Source organism: Thalia democratica, unplaced genomic scaffold (genome assembly GCF_965202585.1).
Source record: "Thalia democratica unplaced genomic scaffold, ktThaDemo2.hap1.1 HAP1_SCAFFOLD_571, whole genome shotgun sequence".
Lineage (NCBI taxonomy): Eukaryota > Metazoa > Chordata > Thaliacea > Salpida > Salpidae > Thalia > Thalia democratica.
The window spans coordinates 27,293-48,513 of NW_028139597.1; the positions used below are offsets into that span (position 1 = coordinate 27,293).

At 27.3% G+C, this 21,221-nt stretch overlaps 1 protein-coding gene across 1 annotated transcript; it reads left to right on the forward strand.

Moving 5' to 3' along the window:
* The first annotated feature begins 2,948 nt into the window (after nucleotides 1-2,948).
* Nucleotides 2,949-16,769, forward strand: LOC145846696 (uncharacterized). The gene is made up of 6 exons (XM_082953341.1): nucleotides 2,949-2,996; nucleotides 4,165-4,467; nucleotides 4,810-5,007; nucleotides 7,387-7,477; nucleotides 8,655-8,914; nucleotides 15,639-16,769. Exons 1-6 carry the CDS (start codon nucleotides 2,949-2,951, stop codon nucleotides 16,767-16,769), a joined length of 2,031 nt encoding a protein of 676 aa, XP_082809467.1.
* The last annotated feature ends 4,452 nt before the right edge of the window (nucleotides 16,770-21,221 follow it).

The window sequence follows — 21,221 nt, forward strand, 5'->3', positions numbered from 1 at the left end:
CTGTCATTTTCTTGTACTAAATGGTTGCGCTCCTAACCTTATACAACGTAAAAAAAGTTTAAAAGAATAAATTGTAATACAACAAAAAACAGTTTTTAAGTAATGAAAATATTTATTTATTACAAGTTTTGTTATTAAAATAAAAATAAAACGGTGATACTTGGAATAAAGTATTTACAGTTTAAAAATTTAAGTTCAGAAAAGACTTAATAATTCTGTTTATTATTTTTTAAATTTTTCTTAAAATAGTTAACTACTTTAGTTGTCATTTTTTTAGTTATAAACATTTAAGTTATTATAGATTGAGTAAAAAAGTCGTAAAACGTCTAAAACAAAACATTCTTGTAATAAAATAATTGGAGTAACTTTCTATTACCAGATTTGAAAAAAAAACGTTAAAAAAATATTTTATTAAATATTTTTTGACAGCTTTTATGAACTTTAGCTCTGCGGTACAAATATAAGAGTATTAAACATTTTATTCTGTGCTGATGTTTATTTTCATTTAACAGTTTAAGTTATAGTTTGGGTTGACTTTTGTTATTTTTATAACAAAATAGGCTTATGTTTTGCACTTTTAAAGTTCGCTATAAAAGTAAAAAATGTATTTTTAGGGCTTAACAAAGTTCTCTCAAAGTTCAATTTTTAATCATCAAGTAAAACATTTAATTAATCAAATATCGATATTTTGTTTTAATTAAATATTTGACTGAAATACGTTTGAATAGAAATATAATTTTTAAGTACTACTATTATTTTGTTTTGTATAAATTTGTAAAATCAGCTGGTTTGACGAAGTTACACAGTAGAGCCGCAACCGAAAAAACAAAACATTTTTTTTAAATTTATTTTTCAAAATTTGTAGATAGAAAGCTAAGGTTCTAGCGCATTTAGTTCTTCAAACTGAACTAAAAAAATCCATCTATAATAAAATTTATGCCAGTTTGAAGATTACGGTTTGAAAGATATTTGATTAGTTCAAATTTTGATTTCTTTAAGAATCGAAAATCAACGGTTAAATAAAAACTATTAAAAATGCACTTTTGCATCAAAATGTATTATAAATATTTGCAGAGTAAAAAAAATACTTTTAAGAACTGTTTAAAAAAAGAAATCATTGAAATTAAAACTTTATTTTTTTGTTTTAACAAAAAAAAGTATTTTTTTTTTCTTGACATTGTACTAAACTTTTAAAAATAACAGATTTCTGGCACGCATGAAATATATATATATGTAAATATTTTAAAATCCTCAGATTTATTAGATTAAAGTCAAACTATCAAAACTTATTCCGAGTACGCATTTTTATAAAAGAAAGAAGGATTCTAGAAAGAAATTGCCGTCATGTTTTCAAAAACACCCTATAGAACCTATTTATAAAATTTTAACAAGTGTTTTTAGTAGAAATAAGTTATTTCTTATGTTAAAACTTTGTATTTAGTATCTTCTTGATATATTCAAGCTGTAAAAAAACAAACTAATAAAATTTGAATTTGTTATGCATTATTTTCATAATTAAAACTAAAATATTTTTAATAAAAATAAGCATAAAGCTTAAAACACTTTATATGAGTTACTACTTAAAGTTCGATAAATGTTGTCTTATTATTATTTTTTTTCATTTAGTTTTGAAAATACAACGTTAGACTTCATTGAAAATAAGTATTTGCCATGATTTAAAAATATTGATTTTTAAAGAAAACACATTTACTTTTTTCAGATAAACGCGATTTTGGCCGACTGTGAGTAAATTATTTAAATACAATAAACTTTTGAAAATATATATACTTGTACCTGTCGTTTAGATAACAAATTAAAAACTTTATCTAAATCTAACAAAACAAGTATAACAGATAGTTTTACTTCTTGAAATCAGCTTAGAAAGATTTGTTTAAAATAAAGTAAGTGTTTTTTTATTACTCTAGGTATGATTATTAAAAAAATATTTTCTGTACTTTACTTTACAAGTAAATAAGTAAATTAAGTAAAAACATAATTTGGTGTTAAAAAACAAGTTGATTTGAAAAAACAACCATTAAGAATGTTTTATAAAAATTATTATCGATAATACATTAATTCAAAAATTGTATATCTATAAAAAATTAGTTAAGTTAGAGGAAATAATAACTTTATAATGATTTATAAAACTTTTTCTTGCATCTTAAGCTCTTTGTAAAGTTTTGGTGATTAAGTACTTAAACAAAGCTTATTTAAAACATTTCATGTAAGATAAAACAAAGAATAGAGTTACGCTAAGGTAAACAGTTTTTTTATTTAATTGTGATTTTTTACTTAAACTACTTTTGTTTCGGATTAAAATAAATGTTTAACTTTTAGATAGACAAAAATAGTAGTACCAGGTTTCATTGTTTTGATTTATAAAGCTTGCCAAAAGTAATTTCAGAACCCTGCTGTAGATGTCTTAAACTTTGATAAAAAATATTAGGTTTTATGTTTTAGAACAAAGCTTTCGTGTTATAAAAAAGGACTCGATGAAAATATATTTTTAATTAGAAATAACCATTAAGAGCCTTGGGACAACCACACGGTAGAAGACCCGTACTGCATACCCATGCACCAGTTCTGCAACTCTGAGAGCAGGTGCAAAAGTAAAAGGGACAGAAAAGTGGAAGGTTTTGGCGCGAAATGCGAAGTGGTGAAGCAGAAGAGAAGCTGCTTGCTGCCCGCTCAAGTTGTGCATGTTTCCAACCGAGTTTGCGTGGGGAAAGAAGACGCCTTCGTTTCGGATAAAATCCTCACCAGCACCTTGTCAAACGGGTAAAAACTTTTAGTTGTTTTAAAATTATAATTTTTGAATAGTCGTTAGATGATAAAAATATGGTAAAACGCTTAGACCAACATCATAAAAGCTAGCTGTCTTAACTTGACATCATAAAGTGTTTTTACTACGCAGGCCAAAGTATTTGAATCGATTTCAGAAGGAAAATATGGTTCGGTGCCTGTATGACAACAAAACTTTCATATTCAGAAGTCAAGTAGGTTTTTACTTAATGTTTCTTGAACGTATAAAATATTTTTGTTTTTCACTTTAAACTATTTTTAAAAGTTGTATGTTTTAATGAAGTACAAGAAAGAGGTTTTGATAAAAAAATTATCTTAAAACAGAAAAAAGTATTTTTAATTTAATTGTAGTTAAAAAAGACTTTGTTCAGTATTTGAGACAAGTATTTTTTTACAATTTTAGAAATAATCAAGCTTTAAGAAACTTGATACATTATCAAACGAATAACTCAAATAACTTTTGTGTATCATAAACCGTTTTAAAACGTATTTAAAAGTATGAACTTAAGTAAACTATATCAATCACTTTAAGTATAATAAGAAAGTACAATAAATCACTATATCCTTCTAGATTGTAAGATAAAACATTGTTGTATACTTTACAAAGATATTAACCATTGAAAATTCTCAGCTTACATTAATGAAAATAAAACAGCGCTTAACAACTTTAGTTAACCTCGATTAGTCGTCTAAATTTCAAAGTTTTTTTTGTTAAAACCTTAAATAAAGTTTGTACTAAGAATTAATGTTATTAAAAAAAACGATTATTTGTTTTTTATTAAATTTAATTTTACAGTTTAGTTATAGTAATGAGATAAACTTAGTTTAATTCTATTTGTAACATAACTTTAAAAAATCAGATTTAATTGTATAAATTTTTTATCAGTTTATAAAATAGAATAAAACAAAAAAAAATTACTTATTAATATAAAAAACAAAGTTCACAACTAGTTATAACAAAATTTAACTTAAAACTTTTACAACCTTCTAAACTTGTATTCGTTTCACCTACTTTTTTCATATAACAAAATCTAAAACAAATCTAAAACGTTAAAATAAATTTAAACGTATCATTAAAGTTGTTAAAAACGTACACATTTAAAAAAACAAAGTTGTTGTCAAAAGTATTATATAAAAGTAGGTTTAAAATACGGTTATCAATTAATTTTTCTAAAAAAACTATGTGACATTACAGTTTAAAATTTCTACTAAACTAAAAAACGAATAAATATTAATTTTAATTATAAACTACAAAGCTTCACTTAACGCCACAATAAGTTACAGGCAAAAAATTACGCTATTTTCTCTAGACTAAATTTGATTTTAGAATTATTAAAAGTTAACTTGCTTTAATTTTTGCAGCTTTGCGACGGGGTGTTCGACTGCCCGGACTTTACCGATGAGTGCACGTGCTTCCCTCACAAAACCCCCCAAATCAAAACAATATGCGTGGAACTGGAGAGTTGGTCACGACCGACCACGTGCCACTGCAACGACCCGTACTGCTCAATAGGGATGTCGTGCGAGTGCCACCAGAGGGAGCTCAAGAGGGAGGTGCCCATGGTTGGTTACCTGGGAAGCTCCGATTTCGCCTGCATCCCGCTCAAATTTGTGTGCAGCCACCATAATATGACGGTAGACGAGTGCGCGCTCACCCGTGACCGAGTAAGTTGGATTTAAAAGGCTTTTATTGAGTGCAATTAAAGTTGTTTTGAAGAGTGCTCTGTGGCTTGTTTCTATCAGACTTTAAAGGAAAATGAAACTTTGTATTAAAATCTAAAAATTAATTTATTATAAAAGCTTAAGCAAAGAAATTAAAATATTTTTTATTAAACATTTTAGTGTTTACAAACGCTCAAATTTTCCTGTAACTCAATAAACATTTGCTACTGTTTTAGCAGCTCATTCAATAAATAAAAATATTAAATAAAAAGAAGCTAATCTAATTCCACAATCTTCAATTTCAGCGCGATTTCATTAAATTAGCCAACTGAAAGCATTTTGCAGCCGTCATCGGAAAACACCGTGACATGCTTCCAGTTTGACGAACACAAAAACGCGGTTGAAGTAACAGCGACCACTTGCGACGGCAACCCAGAGTGCTACCTGGGCGAGGACGAGTGCCTGGAGGAGTGCGACTATGACGTCAAAAAACCCGGGGGTTTTTGCGACTTGTGGAGCAACAGAACCGGCTACGAGTGCCTGGTGAGTTTTTGGCATTTTTTTCGCGGTTTCTTTCCAGCAGCATCTGCAGCCGCAGGCACTGAACTTTTAATTCTCTCAATGTAAGTATTATTTGATAAAAAAAAATATTCCAGCTATTTGTTATATGTTTGGATAAGTTGTGATAGCGGTAAGGGTATCTATTTAAAGTTTTTGGGTAAAATGGGTTAGGGATAAGGGTTTGAATGTTAATAATGTACTGCTGTATTGTTACTTTACCTTGTTTGCATAACATATGAGAAAAAATATTTCTTACTATGCGAATACCTCACAAATGCAGCCGACCCGTTTTTTCGCGGCGGTTCGCGCACGAAAGTTTTGTAAACAAAGGTTGGTTGTGACGAAGTTCGATCGAAGCTGTTGTTTCCGACTGAGTTGCGATGATAAACTTAATTTTCAACCACTTAAATTTTGTTGAATAGATTTGTGGCAACGCAATAGACCGTGTTGCGTTGAAAGCTGAAAATTCGCGCGTAAAAACGCACTGTGTAAATGAAACTTATTTTACTTATTATTATTTTTTTATTTTTAGTACTTACTACTTGTAAAGATTTAAATGTTGTTGCATTAAAAAATTAAATTATAAATAACTGTTCAAAATATAGGTTTAATCGTTTGTTAATAAAAGATCCTAGTGAAATAACTTCACTGGAATATAAACAAAAACAAATTGTATTGTAAAAAATAATTACTGTAATGAAAGAATAGAAGCATAGAATAAAGTGGGTGTATACACGTTTTTCATTAAAATAAAATAATTTCTACAGAAAATAGTTAATAATAGGTAAAATACTTAATATTAAATCCGACTGTTATAAAACTATATAATATTTGTAATTATTAAGTCTAAAACAAGTAAAGTAAACTAAAATACACAACAAAACAACAAATCATAATATAAACAAAGCACTCACCTTAAATGGAAAGAATACTGATTCAAATTTACTGGTGTTAAAGAATGAACGAAATACATTCATTACATCTAATAATTACGTCACAATATAAATGAGGTTATTTCAACTGTATAATTAGTATTGCAAAGTTTGTTAATTTAGTTTTTATGTTTGTAATCTATTTAAACAAAAATAAAACATCAACCATTAGTTAGTGAATCAATAAAGCAGATTTAGTTCAAATGTAAAAACTAAAAATGAAAAAAATTTAAGTTTAAGAAATCAAAACACAAAAAAAAACTTGTTACAAAGCTCAATAACTAAGTTGCAGCGACATAAATAAAATCACAATGACTTAAATTACATATATATTGTGTTTAATAATTATAAAAAATTTTAAAACATAAAAAAATAATTGGTTGATAAAGTAGCTGTCGGGTGTTTAAATTAAATATCCATACAGATATTTTAAATATTAAAAAGTAAAGTGTGTTATATATGAAAGTTAAAATGTAAAAGTATCAAAATATTTTTATCTAAAACTAAATAGTAAAACAAATTAATTAAGCTTTTAAATTAAATTTTGTTTTAGTTTTAGGTAAAGCTTAAACTTGTAACTCATTTAAAGCTTGTTAAATTTTAATTTACATGTTGCATAGTTCGTTTTTAGATTTTTTAAACAATACAGTACCTAATGTGATTTAAGCAAAGAAAAAATAAAGCAAAATAAATTCTGTGCTAAAATGACACTCCGCGCTAAAGAGTTACTCTGTGCTAAAGTGACGCCGTGCTAAAGTGACACTCTGTGCTAAAGTGTCACTCCGTGCTAAAGTGATCCTGTGCTAAAGTGACACTCTGTGCTAAAGTGTCACATCGTGCTCAATTGTCACACCGTGCTAAATTGTCACTCCGTGCTAAAGTGTCACTCTGTGCTAAAGTGTCACCCGTGCTTTTCTGACCCGTTCCCAACTAAAATGTGGCCTTATTGTTGAAAGCATGCGTAAAAATGTGACCAAAAATGTCTTATCTGGAAAGTGTTTATACATACAAACGTAGTAAATAGTACCAACTGAAACTTTTGTACTAGAGCAAAGCTTTCTATTTTACACATTTCTTAAAATGTTTTGTTTAATTGAATTAGAAAGCTTAATGCCTCAAGTGTTATATATGTTTTTATAACAATTTTATTTAGCTCTTTGATATACTTTAAGTCAAATTTAAGATAATTTAAAATAAAATGCTTCTGATTTTTTTTATTATATTGATTTAAAAAAATTAAACTAACTTTGGAAAGCTTAATGCCTCAAGTGTTATATATGTTTTTATAACAATTTTATTTAGCTCTTTGATATACTTTAAGTCAAATTTAAGATAATTTAAAATAAAATGCTTCTGATTTTTTTTTAAATTATATTGATTTAAAAAAATTAAACTAACTTTGACAAAAAATTATATTCAAACATCTCAGCTAAGGAGCACAGCATCAGTAATAATTCCATGTGATGGGGTTATTGATTGTGTGAACAAAAAAGATGAAAAGTATTGCAATAAAAAATCAGGTTAGTTCATTTCAGTTTTGATATTGATTTCTTTGAACATGCTGTAACTAGGAAAAAGATGTTGTTAAAACATATGATTAATTCATGCACATTTTTAAATCACCATTCGTTAGATTTGTGTCTTTAATTATTTTCCTTTAATGTTTAGATATTCGTTACTATGTTTAGTTTTGACCTTTATGCCAGACGTATGACAACCCTAACATTTGTTTGAAATTTAGATTATGTAATTTCATTAGAAGCACTTACATAAGCTTGTATTTACATCAGGTACTGTCAAAAACTTTATTTTTACTTTTAAATCAAAACCAATTAATTAATTTTATACAATAAAGAAAAGTTTTCAATTCTTTTTTCATTAATTGTCAAATATAATTAGTTCTGTATATATTTTTTTACATTGATACTAGTTATAAGAGCTTTTAGATAGCTTTTTAATATTTACTGTTTATTTTTCTAAAAACAAAGAAAAAAAATCTATTTTACAAAATTATATTTAATAAAGCATATAATAAAGCTCTTCAGTTTTTCGACAATCCAGTTTAAGTTTGCAGCAGAATTACTTTAATTTTAATCGTAGTTGTAGAGAAATAGAAAGCATCAAGTACGTATTTACTACTAAAACACGGTGCTTACGCTTAACATGGTTTGAATTAAATTTGAAAAAGTGTCACATTCTCAAAAACAGCGTTTAGTTACTATTACAGTTTTTATAAAATATAGAAGTATTTAAAGTATTAATACTAGTATTCGTTTTATTTTTACAACTGACTAGAGATTTTAGTAGCTAGTAACTTTTTAAACTTATGTTGAATTAAAAATAAAGCAAATAATTCTTCAATAAATGTGCGTTATAGCATTTTGAAAATATTTGAGAAAATTTAAGTAGCTTATTTAAAACTGTGAGTATAAGAAAACAGATAAGTAAATAACTAATAACAATCAACATTTGTATTAGTCATACACTAAACTAGTAAAAACGTCTAAAAATTACTTCAAATATAGTTCAATAAAAAAAATTATAGTATGTATGTGACACAGCTAAACATAATTACTTATAAAAGAACTTTAAGCGGAACGTACGTCAATTTCAATAAAGCACGTCAACTTTACAGTTGCTATTTATTTCCTTGCACCCAATTAACTCCGTTTTTAACTCGTTCAAGTCGTACAACAGGAAAAGAAAACAAATCAGAAGAAAGCAATCCCGCAACAACCAGTAAGCTGGGATGCTTGTACAACGAAACCAGTTTCCCCAACGATTTCACAACGCCGTGCAAGGTACCGCGAAACTCCCTGTGGAACGGGAGAAACGATTGCAAAGGCAAAAAGGACGAGTGCCCGCTTTGGTTTTCCAGCAACTCCACTCGAAAGTTGCTGCACAAAAGCGTTGGAGTTTCTGATGAAGAAAATGTAATCAGCAGCAACGGCTTGAAGGTGAGTTTCGATTAGAATAAAAGTAGTCGTAAAATATATCGTCTACTGTTCAGTTCAAACTTAGTTGACTTGATAAAAGTAAAACCAAAGTTTTACGCAAACAAAAACTTCTTATAAATACACGTATTTACGTAAACACGTTAATGTATTATTGAAATAAAATCTTGAATTTTTTTAACTTTTTTTCACAGTTTTTAATGTATTTATCGCATGAAAAAGAAAGTTCAAAAAAGATTCATGCAGAAATTAATACTATTCAACAACATTATGATCTTAGGAAATTAGAACATATGTTGTACATTTTAATAGCTGCTGAATATTCCACCAATGCTTCGCTGATTTGTTTAAAATTTGTAGCGCTAAAGAGCATAAAAAAGTTTTAAACTTTTTAAATTATTACGAAACCAGGGACAAAATGATGCGATAACATTAAAAAAGCAAACATATTGTTAATAAAAAATCTAAAACAACTCTATTATTTTAAACTTAGATGTACTAAGTTAACTTGAAAAATAACTAATTTAAGTAATATAACATAAAACAGTTAGTTTTTAATAATTTAATTAGTGTTTTTATAAACTGCTAATTATTAATAATTTTTTTAATAATTTTCTATAAAAAACCAAATTTACGTAAATTTTAAAATAAACAATTAAAAGAAACGTACTTTTGGGTAAAAAAAAATAATCAATAGTGATTAAATTTTATGTTAAAACTCAGAAAAAAATAAGAAAACCTAAAAACGTTATAACTTAATCAGTTTCAATAAAAACAATGGTATTTAGTACATTTTGTATATAAAATAAACAATAAAACGTCGTTTAAACGTCATATATAGATCAATTTTTTGTATGTAAATATCAAAATATTATTAAAAGATGGTTTGATGAGAAGTTTATAGAAAAATTAAGTATAAACAAAATTTTACGTTTTAAGAGACAAGAATACACTTTAAAAACATTTTGAATTCTATATATAACCCTTTAATACATAAATGACAGAATATTAAATATATGGTGAAAACAGGTTTACCAAAGCAATTAAATCAAGGTTCGTACAATCAAAAACTTTATTTTAAGTTCTCATTGGTTGATAACCCGTTTAGTAATGAATTTTATTAATTCTTTGTTCTTTGAAACAATATTTTTCATTTGTATTTAAGCTGTTTTCATTGAAAACACTCAGAGAAAACAATATTTTAAATAAAAAATAACACAAAACGCTTACAAAACATCTTGATTCGAGATTTTTATCACATATAAACAAAAAATAGTAAAAAAAATATTCAAGCAAGTTTTTAAAATAAACTTAAAATAGTTTTTTTTTTGACGAAAACAAACATAAAATATAGTTGAAAAAGTTTTAAAATTATTGAAAAACAAAGCTCTAAAAATAATTAAGAGTTAGTTTATTAAAGGATTAAATTTTATGAGATCTATATAGTTTAGAAATAAAATGAGTGTAAGGGGTAGGCGTAGGATTTTATTAATTTTAGGTTAAAATATTAAGCTTATACTTAGGCATAACAGTTTTAATTAAAGTAACTATTACTTTTATTTAGTTTAAGTAAGTCAATTATCTTGTTTGTTTTATGTATTAACTTGTTGTGTGTATTACGTATAATTTTTGTTTTGTTGTTTTGTATTTTTTTAAATAGCAAGTATTATACTTGATTAAATATAATGATTAAATTAATTTAAATATTAATTTTGTTGTTTTGTTATGTTAACAAAATAGGTACATAATTAATTATGTTATCATATTCTTATTAAATTTGTATTTATGAATAAATTTCAATGCAAAAACTTTTGAAAAATTGTTAAAACTTTAACATTAATAAACGCAAAATGTGCTGCCATACCACAGTCAACATGGACGAGTGGTTAAGGCATTGTATTTTTTTGCTCAGAAACACCTGTGTTAGGGTTCAAAGCCCACTACTTCCATATTTTTATTTATTTATATAATTATGTAAGTAACCACATATAATTATAAAAATAAATAAAAAGCCAATTGTTATTTATCTATTACATTCAAAGAGTATCTTTAAGAAGTACGCATCCGTGTAAGATAAGGATAAGTTTAAGAGCATAGGGGGTTAAAACACATTTTTAGAATGTGATCTTATTTTATATAGTTTTTACTGAGCTACAAGATGCTATTTACAGACTTAAAAAATTTAAAACAATCTTTGAGATATAGCCGGTCAAAGTCGGAGGCAACAATAGGTTCTTTATGGGATGCACAACTAAAACAGCAAATAACTAGAAATCACTAAGAATATATCTTATCCTAGGTTTTTTGAGATAACTACCTCAAATTTTTAGGAAATGTACCTTGCAATGTTTAGAAAAGTCTTTTGCAAAAAAAAATAAAATATTTATAACAAAAAAAAATTGTTTTATTTTAATATATATATATTTCTAATAATTTTAATAATTCCTTGCACCAGTACTTTTAAATATTGCAAGGAACATTTCCTAAAAATTTGTGATAGTAATTTCAAAAATTCCAGGAGATATATCTTTAGTGAATTTAGTTATTTGCTGTTTTAGTTGTGCCTCCCATATGGAACCTATTGTTGGCTCCGAATTTGACCGGCTTTATCTCAAAAGTTGTTTTGAATTTTTAAAGTCTGTAAAAAGCAACTTGTAGCTTATTAAAAACTATACAAAACAAGATCACATTACGAAAAAAAATTTTTAACCCCCCTATGCCCCTAAATTTATTTTTACAGGGGGGTTACACTTTTTCTTAATGAATAACTGACCTTTAACTAACCTTTAACTAATATTTATTTCTAAAAAAAGTGTTTTAACCCCCCTATGCCCCTAAGTTTATTCTTACCTTACACGGATGCATACTTCTTAAAGATACTCTTTGAATGTAATAGATAAATATTTTGAAAAATTTGTGCGTACCTTACACGGATGCGTACTTCTTAAAGATACCCTTTAAACATAAAACATATATGTTTTAAAAATTTAGTAAGTATCTTACATGGATGTAATCCCCTGGCCTCAACTGTAATTTCCTTATGAAAGGAAGAATCATAGTTATATAAATAAACATAACATGGAAGTGATTGGCTTTTAACCCCCTATACCCTTAAAAAAAGTTCTTGTGGCAAATTAGATATCTGTTGTTCAAACAATGTTTTAGATCTAAAACAAAGTTATAAAAACAATCAGAGGCCTAAGTTACCCTGTGAACTTTATTTTATAAATTTAATCTGAACTTACTTAAAACTAACTATAACTGTAAATATTATAAGCTAATACTTCAAGAAATAATATAAATTAAATCCTAATATATACTTGTTTGCCACTCTTTGAGTCATAAAATCTTCTGTGAGTAACCTTAACCTTCCCAGAGTTTTTTTCAAATTCTTTAAATACTTTTAATAAACTATTTAAAAATCTTTCCTGAGGTTTTCTTAAAAATCTTAAAACTGCTTTGAGTTTCCCAGAGTTTAAAAAAATTAAAATTTTCGTGAGTTTCCCTGAGATTTTCTATTATTTGAAATTTCTCTGAGCTCATTAGTGTGTGGCAATCCTATATATATTTTATTACATAAAAGCCAATGTGAATTTGATAATTATCTAGTATGATGTTGCACCAATATCTAACTGAAAATATATTGTATTTGATGTATTCTTAACTATAATTTTTGGCTAAAAATTTATATTTATATATACATAAATTGAGTTATATATCATAAATTAATAAAACTTAAATATATAATTGATTTTATTAAACAATATAAAGCAATTAAGTCTTTTCAATTTTATATATTGATTATGATATTGTAAAACATAATCAATCGAATACTTTAGTTTGTCATAAATAAATTTTATTCTCACTATGTATTTAAATCTTGTTTAAAACAAAGTATATTTCAGGCTAAACATAGTTAGCATAAAACATTGATTTTTAGCCTAAAATAATGGTTAGAAAAACATTAAATTCAATATATTTTCACCTTGACATTTGTGCAACTACATCCTAGGTAATTACTGTGAATTTTTAAACCAAAATAATGAACCCCACCACTCATAACCTTATATTAGCAGTAAAAATAAATAATCCTAAGTTAAATTATTATTTAATAATTTATTCTCATCCTACAGATGTATTACAGTTAAATTGTATACAAATTTCTGAAACTAGTAAGGTTTAATATTTGAGAACAGACCTATGATTTTTAAACCAAGTCTTTTGCACGAGCATAATTTAATTAAATTTGTTGTATATTCACATTCTTATTAACTTTTTTTTTCCTTTTATCAATTTTTTATCTAGGAAATGGCCAAGGCAAATGATAGTGTAATATACTACATTTTGATTTTGGGCCAAATCGTAAAATATATTAACATTATTTATAAAATAACTATTTAAGAGTTTTTATAACATGCAAACTAAGGGAAATCAAAAAAAAAATTAAAAAAAAATATTTATTTTTGGTTCTAATACCATTTGATGAAAAAAAACGAAAAAAAACCTTTATTTTTGGAGGGACCCCATGAAATAATTCCAACCCCAAATTAAATAATTTTTTTTTTAAATTAAAGGCAAAGGTGCGTTCTCTAAAATAAAAAAAAAAATTTTAGATAGCTTTTAAGATAAGGAAAATAATTGACATTAAAGTTTTATGTTTTTTGAAAAATTAATAAATTTTCCTATAACAATAACTTTATACTCGTGTCTTTTGCTAACTTGTAACAACTTGTGGCTCCAAAATATGATAAATAGCATCAAAATTTACGGTTGGATAGTTTTATCTCTATGAAAATAGATCAGCCAATCAGCGACACATGTGTAGAATATTCAGCCCACCTGATCAGTTATAAACATTACAAGGTTATCTTAAAGTTTTGTAACGTTGTTAAAAAAAGTCTTTGCATAAAAATAAAATTCTTGTGTGCGTTTTTAAAAACTTAATTATCTAGTAGTAAATAGTTCAATCTCGAGTAACTCATTAAACTATTTATTATTAAAGTAGTGTGAATAAACTAGGGGAACTTTACTTTTATACTAGTTACCTTTGTGTGTACTGTGACATCGTGTCAAATGAGATTTTAAAAATAAATATTAACAACTCTGCAAAGGAAGGAGAATTAATAAACCAACAGTATTTTTTTGCAAAGTTAGATGTTACCAACCATTAATAGGCAGCGAGCAATTACATGATTTTCATGAAATAAACATAAAACGTTTTATTAGATTAGTAATCCTCACGGGTCACCTGTTATGAAAGGTACAGTTTTTTTATTTAATTATATAGCTAACTAAATTTGTGGCAATTATTTTCCATCTCATATATTTTTTCAAATTATGTAAGAGAGAACATTATCAATAATTCAGTAGGTTATTGTGCTTACATTTAAAAAATCAAAAGTCATAGACAAAACGATCAAAACTAGTTTTTGTTTAGTCAACCAATTTTAATGACTATTCGTTTAGTAGTCTTTCAACAAAAACTATATAAGTTATGCTTTGCTCAATATAATTTTCGTTAACATAATTAAAAGCATAATAGAAAATATATTTTTTTAAGTTTTTGAATAATATTGTTTGACATGTACTAATATCATTAGTCGATAAAAAACAAAACAACGTTTTTAATCAGACTGTATAATAGAATTAGTATCTTACGTATACACAAAGCGATTTTTTTTCATTTAGAGTAATGTGAGAAGGAATATATGTTCGAAAAAAGGCCCAAATTGTTTAGTTTTAAATCTAAAAAAGTAAGCTAAGAAATAACACAAAAGAAAAAACTTCCCTTTAATTTTTTAATCTCAAAAAATCTTAACTTGATAATTGAAGATCAGGTAAAACTTAAAATTTGTTAAATTCTGTTAATATTGTAAACGTTTTCTTTTTAGATATTTCTTTATAAAAGCTTAAAAGTAAAGTTTGTAATACAGATAAGAAGAGATCTTTATGACATCATAAAGAGTTCCGAGCAATTTAGACTACATCAAAAATTGTTGTTATCTTAAGTCATAGATTAAGCTCATTTTAAAACTACATAAGAATTTAAAATCGAAATTGAAAAACAACTAAATTTAAGACGGTTTATGTTGCTCCGCACCCGGTATGACATCATAATTGGTCGCTAATGAATACAATTATGAAAACATAGAATTTGTTGTTACACATAGAAAATTGTTTTATCAAAACACCAACAATACACTCAAGCAGTCACATTTAAAAAATTAGAGGTTAATGAAAGTAATGAATTATCATTTATGTTTTTGTCATACTGCATTTTTAAGTACAAAATAAGCTAGTTACTTCTTTTTAAATTATAAAACTTTTAGACACAAGTTAGAAAAAAAATATTTTGATTAATAATCTAATTTAAATGATTGATTTACTTTACTTTTTTTTATAGAAATGCTATTTTGCCATAAGCGATATACTTATGCCCGTAAATGTTACATTACTGTACAAAATTTGACTGAATTTGATCTGTTCTTCTTCATTCATAGTTTTTGTTTAACAAAACTCAATTTGCTTTGTAATTAACTGATGTTACGTCTGTTTAACACTTAAGGTTAAGGTACTCAAGTCAATCGGTGATCACATAACTTAATTTATTAAATATAGTGCATAATGCACAATAACTTTAGAACAACTTCAAAAGTAGTAAATTTTTAACTTAAGAAACTTTTTATTGTTTTAAACGTCTAAATTATTAACCGACATTCAATTTCAGATTTTCATATTTGCCGCCGGAGCATTCGGGATGGTCATGAACGTCGTGAGCTTGCTCGTTAGCATCACCACGTGGATAAAAACTTTCCAGCGAACCTACTTCGACGAAAACTTTTCCGTCGACTTCTCGTTGAAGCTGTTGTACGAGGGCGCTTACTGCTTTTCCGTTTTGCTTTCTAAAGCGGCGGTTTCAACTTTTCTATTTTTAATTGTTCTGCTTTCGCCTGAAAACTATTGTTCGAGCGACCTGTCCTGGAGAAGCTCCAAAACTTGTCATATTTTAGGCCAGCTGGTGATGATCGCTGTGCCGTGCGGAGTTTTCGCGACATTCCTTTTGAGCGCGGTCACATTCGCAGCCAACCGCTCTGCCAATTTGCCAATAAAAAGCCGCAGGCTGCGCTTTCAAGTTTTGTACTCTTTGGTTTTTATTTTCGCAGTTTGGACGCCTCTAGTGGTGATAAACTTTTTCGCTTCCAACAAACTGGACTGCAGCGCTTGGGTGAGCTCCGACTACGGCACGACTTTCTTGTCACAGGGCAACGTGGTGACGAGAAGCGAAATGCTGCGAATCGCGCGATGCGTCGGCAACTCCACGAAAGCGGAGGGGTGGGAAGAACAAACCGAAGTGTTGAAAGGCTTCTTGCGCGATTATGACGTCACATTGCACGGCACTTTCGGCTACTTTTCCCACTCGGGCCTGTGCCTGCCGCTGTTCATGGCCGGCAGCGTGCAAGCGAGTCAACACAGTTTTTGCGCGAGCCAATCAGAAGCGACCTCGTTGGCGCTGGTCGCCGCCTTCACGTTTCTCTGCTTCGCTTCAATAGTCACGAGCTTGCTGAACTTCGGCCACCAGAGGGAGCTCACAAAGAGACTGGTCTGTTTCTGCGTTGCAGAGTCGGTCGTGTGGCTGCCTATATTGATCATGAAGTTGTTCGGAACTCTCCAAACCGGGGGAATCACCGACCGAAGTCACCAGACGGTGGCGCTGGTGGCCGTCGCGGCGAACTCGTCGCTCGTCTCGCCGGCGTTCGTGCTCGCGAGCTCGGCGCTGGGCAAGATTTACTCCCCGGTGCAAAAGTCGGAGCGAGGCGGCAACGACGAGGTCGCTCTGAACTCTTCGGCCAGCGACTGACCTGTTGGTATTTTCGCAGCTTAAAGTTGTTAATCAAAATAATTCTAAATAAATTTTTCGGGGTACGAAATTTATTTAAAAACTACCGACAAATACTTTGACAAATCTTAGCTAATGTATAAACAATCTTTGGCAATGCTTTAGCTTAGTTACACACAGTAGTAGTTAAAAATTGTCTATTAAAAAACTGTCCACTTCAATAAAAATGCAAAGTATTTGTCAGCAATTTTAGATAAATTAATTTTGTGTTTTCTGTATCTTTGTTTTTAAACTAATTTATAACAGCTTTCAAATCAACGTTTTGAATTAACTTTCAATAAACTAACTTTTTGAATATCGCTAGCCTACCATTTTAAACAACCAAAATCATTTTTTCCAAATAAATGTAGGAAAATCTTTAGCTACGGTCACCAACTCATTGTTTTGTAAGTATACTTGTTAAATGAGCAACCAATATTGAACGCTTTAAACAATTTTGTTATTGAAGATTTTTTGTGTATTTATTTATCATTCTATTAAACATTCCCTTCATTGTTTTAAGTTTAAGTTAGTATCGTGTATTTCTGTAACAACTTTTTTTAGAATATTGAAAATATTTAAGATCAAATTAGTTGTACCGTTGAGTTCTTCGTTCTTATCTTTTTTTAAACCAACAACAGTTTTTAAAAGTATAGTTGTCTGTATCAATATTTTTAATAAAATACATTTTAATTTTTCTATGTTTTACCAAGAACAAAAGTTGCTGTTGTTTCACACTTCCGTAAAGATACTAAAGTTTTAATTATCAATATATTATTTAAACTCTAGTTTTAAGTACGCCTAAACATAAAAAGAATTTTTATGTTTAAGTAAGCTAATCATTGAACACTAAAAACGTGTACTCTAAGTTAATTATTTAGAGAAATTAGTTTTTTGAATTAACAACTTACTTAGATAAAAGTTTTATTGACCTTTTTTGTATGAGTCTTTTAACTAGATTTAAAAAATAAATTTTGAGGGATACTTCTTTGTACTTAATAATCTCTACAGTAAAAAGTAACTATTTAAAACCTAGTAAATAAACATATTAGTTCAAATATAAATGATAATAACTAATTATATAAACTAGTGTCTTTTTTAAACGATTTTCAAAACTTAGCTTTACACAGGTACTAGTATATTTAAATATTTACAAATCAAAAAAATATATCACAGTGATTCAAAAGCATATAAATCTAGTTAAAAGAATTAAGATTCAATAAATTAGAAACTAAAATAAATTATTTGTTCATAATAGAACTAACTTGTAAAATTAAAAAAAAATATAACTTAATAATTACTTATGCTTAAATATTGCATATTTTTACACTTTTTATTGTTTACAACAAATATTTTAAGTAATTTACTTATCCAAGTGCTCAATACTGACTCCAAAAAGATAATCATTATTTATTTGAAAACTATGATAATAATAAATCTTCAAAAATAAACCAAATATGCAAATAAGGATATAGTTTAATACAAGAACAGTTCGTAATGAAGTATATCAAACAACACTTGTCAGACGAACTAACGACCTCAAAAAACTATAAAAACTGTTTTGAATGCAAGTCTTACACCAATTTAACTGGGAATTTAACGCACGCGACATTTTCTTCAAGCGTATCTGTCAGCTGCCATTTGAAAACACTCGTAAGATGTCCCGGTAAATGAGGTGATATGGTAAAACTGGTCTCATAATGCTACTGCTGACCGGGTCTAACGGGTCGCTCCACCCCGCTGCCACGGCAACCGTCGGGCTGCAGGAGGTCAATAGGAACCAAGAAATGAACTTTGGAGTTAAGTTTGTCAATTAGCTTAGACGGTAAGAAATTTATTCCAACCTTGTAGTTTGGCCCTGTTACATTTTTCTTTGTTAAAACTTTGTTGTAATCAGACTGAGATTGTGGACTTACAATCTTAATACCAGTTATTTATCTTGTATGGTTATAGTATGTTTTACGAGGGGATGTATCAAATATGCATAACGGGTTTTTTATTTGCACGATTGACAATTTTGCACGGAAATTAAAAAAAGTAACTAATAAAATAAAAACTTAGTCAAAAGGGAAACAAATTAAATGCAATAATAATGAGCAAAGGGTAATTAACAATTCATACGGAGTTTTGATTAAAATAAAACTAAAAATAAATAAAACATACGTAACAACTTATAAAAACTAAGAAACAGTATGATCAAATATTTATTTTTACAAAACTTAGGATTTCTTAATAAAATGCAAATAGCATCAAGTTTAATTGAATCAAAAATGCTATAATAATTATTAATAATTTTAAATCCTTTCAAGTTATAACTACTTGCACAATCAGGGTTATTAACTAGGTGTTCTGCAATAGCAGATCTTTTCAAAACATTTACTACTCTTTTAGATTTATTTTATTTATTACTCATTTTACAAAATTCATCAACCCTTTAAGAATATGTTCTTTTATCCTTCTACAAAACTGCCTTGAAGTCATACCGACATAACTACTTTCACAGAAGCAGTTAAACTACCATACTTTTTTCTATTCTGATATTGGATTTTCGATCTCAGGTCTAATCAATGGTCTAGATAGGAAAATAACTCTCGGTTTAGCTAAGTAATAAGATTTACTTATTAATTGGTTGGTATTTTTCTCTAAAATTCTTGAGTTCTTATTGACATAAGTAATCGAAAACTTTACCAGTTCTGCTGACTTTATTGTGTTTAAATTTTTAAGGTATAGATTAATATTTTTTTTTACTAATTCTCGTTGATAGCCATTTTTATTTAGTATTAATATTATCTGAATTATTAAAAATCCTTAAAATTTAAGGATACAGAGATGGTATTGTGATCGTGCTTAAAGTTATAATTAGACCTGTTTTGTAGAACTGTATTGTAAACTATGTTTTTTGTATTATTTTATAAAGTAAAATATTCTGTAGAAAAAGGTCAATACGAGTCGCAAAATTTTCAAACTCTTAATTAAAAAGAGCAAAATTTAGTAATAACTATTTACTAAATAAAAACTTCTGATTAGTAAAAACCAAATCGAGATCAAAATTCAATATTTTTTACACAAAAAACAAATTTTGTATTTGTAATTTGTATTTGTAGTACTCAAGTTATTTTTTAAGCTAAAAAATGTTTTACATTCCATAACAATTCTGCTGATGATGCTTTCAAGACTATATAGATACAAATATTTTGTGTAGTTTACTACGGTGTTACCTTTTTAAATTTCTAGTAAAAATTCTACAAATTTTTCTTATGAAGCATAAAAAAATATATAGTATGCTTCTAAATAAAAAAAATACTACAAGTTTAAGTTATGTAAGAAGGTAAAATCCAACATAACATTATGTTTATTTTTAAGTTATTATTTCAAAGTTTGCCACATTAACTTAAAGTTTGCTTTTAAATATTTTAAAATGTACTGATACTTTTGTTGAAATATCTGAATTTAGTCAAAAGAATCTTATAGAGTTTTATATCAATATTTACAAAAATATTCATTATAAGCACTGGTATTAAACAAGTTTCATCAAGAGCGGATTATCAAACTACAATAAAACTGTTTTAATACATTTAAACAAATATGAGTTTGGCAAAAAGAAAGAATCTAATTACAATAAAGCATTATTCAGCTAGAACCATTTTCAGTTAATTTGAAAATCAATTTTGTTGTTTATACATAAGTTTAATTAATTTTGTTGTTTTGGTAACACATGCGTTCTATTTCGTATCGTTACAATTCTCCCTAAGGAAAATTTTTCAAATAAATTGTAAAATAAAATTTAGATGTTCATTTAATAAGTTAAAAAAAATTCTGCTGCCAAAACTTTTAAAATTACTAATTTATATACAAATTTATTTCCATATTGAAAGCTCAGTGTGATATAGGTGTAGTTATAAAAACGGTAATTAAGAAAACGCAGTAAGAATTCATTTCGTTTTACAAAAAAAAAAAGTCTAAAAAGAAATAGTATGAAAGTAAATTCTTAATTTACATACTATATTAAGTTTAATATAATTATTATTGTTAGAACTAAACATAACAAAAATATGTATTGATAGTTGGTTTGTGTTAAATAACCAGTACAGTAACCTCTCGCATATTTACGCACTCGTGAAGTTACGCACTCTCGTTTAGTTATGCATTTTAGAATTCTAAAAAATAAAAAAAAAATTTTTTTATAAATATTGCATAAATTAGGTTTATTGTATATTTTTATTTTAAAATATGTTTTTAAATGCTAGCTTACCTCTCTATATCTTCAGACTTTCTAAACTTATGTTCCTTGACTAATTGATAAACATTTAGTTATACCTCTGTATATCAGAAATTATGTTAACAATAAAAGATTAAATTAAAATTCTGAAAGAAATTTGACTGTGTTAAATAATGGAATAATGAGAGTATAAAACACAAATAAATAATACAGCA

Coding starts and splice junctions, on each gene's coding strand:
- LOC145846696 (XM_082953341.1), top strand. CDS start 2,949: ATGGTTCGGTGCCTGTATGACAACAAAACTTTCATATTCAGAAGTCAA. Junction 4,468..4,809: donor GCGCGCTCACCCGTGACCGA/GTAAGTTGGATT, acceptor AGCATTTTGCAG/CCGTCATCGGAAAACACCGT. Junction 8,915..15,638: donor TCAGCAGCAACGGCTTGAAG/GTGAGTTTCGAT, acceptor ATTCAATTTCAG/ATTTTCATATTTGCCGCCGG.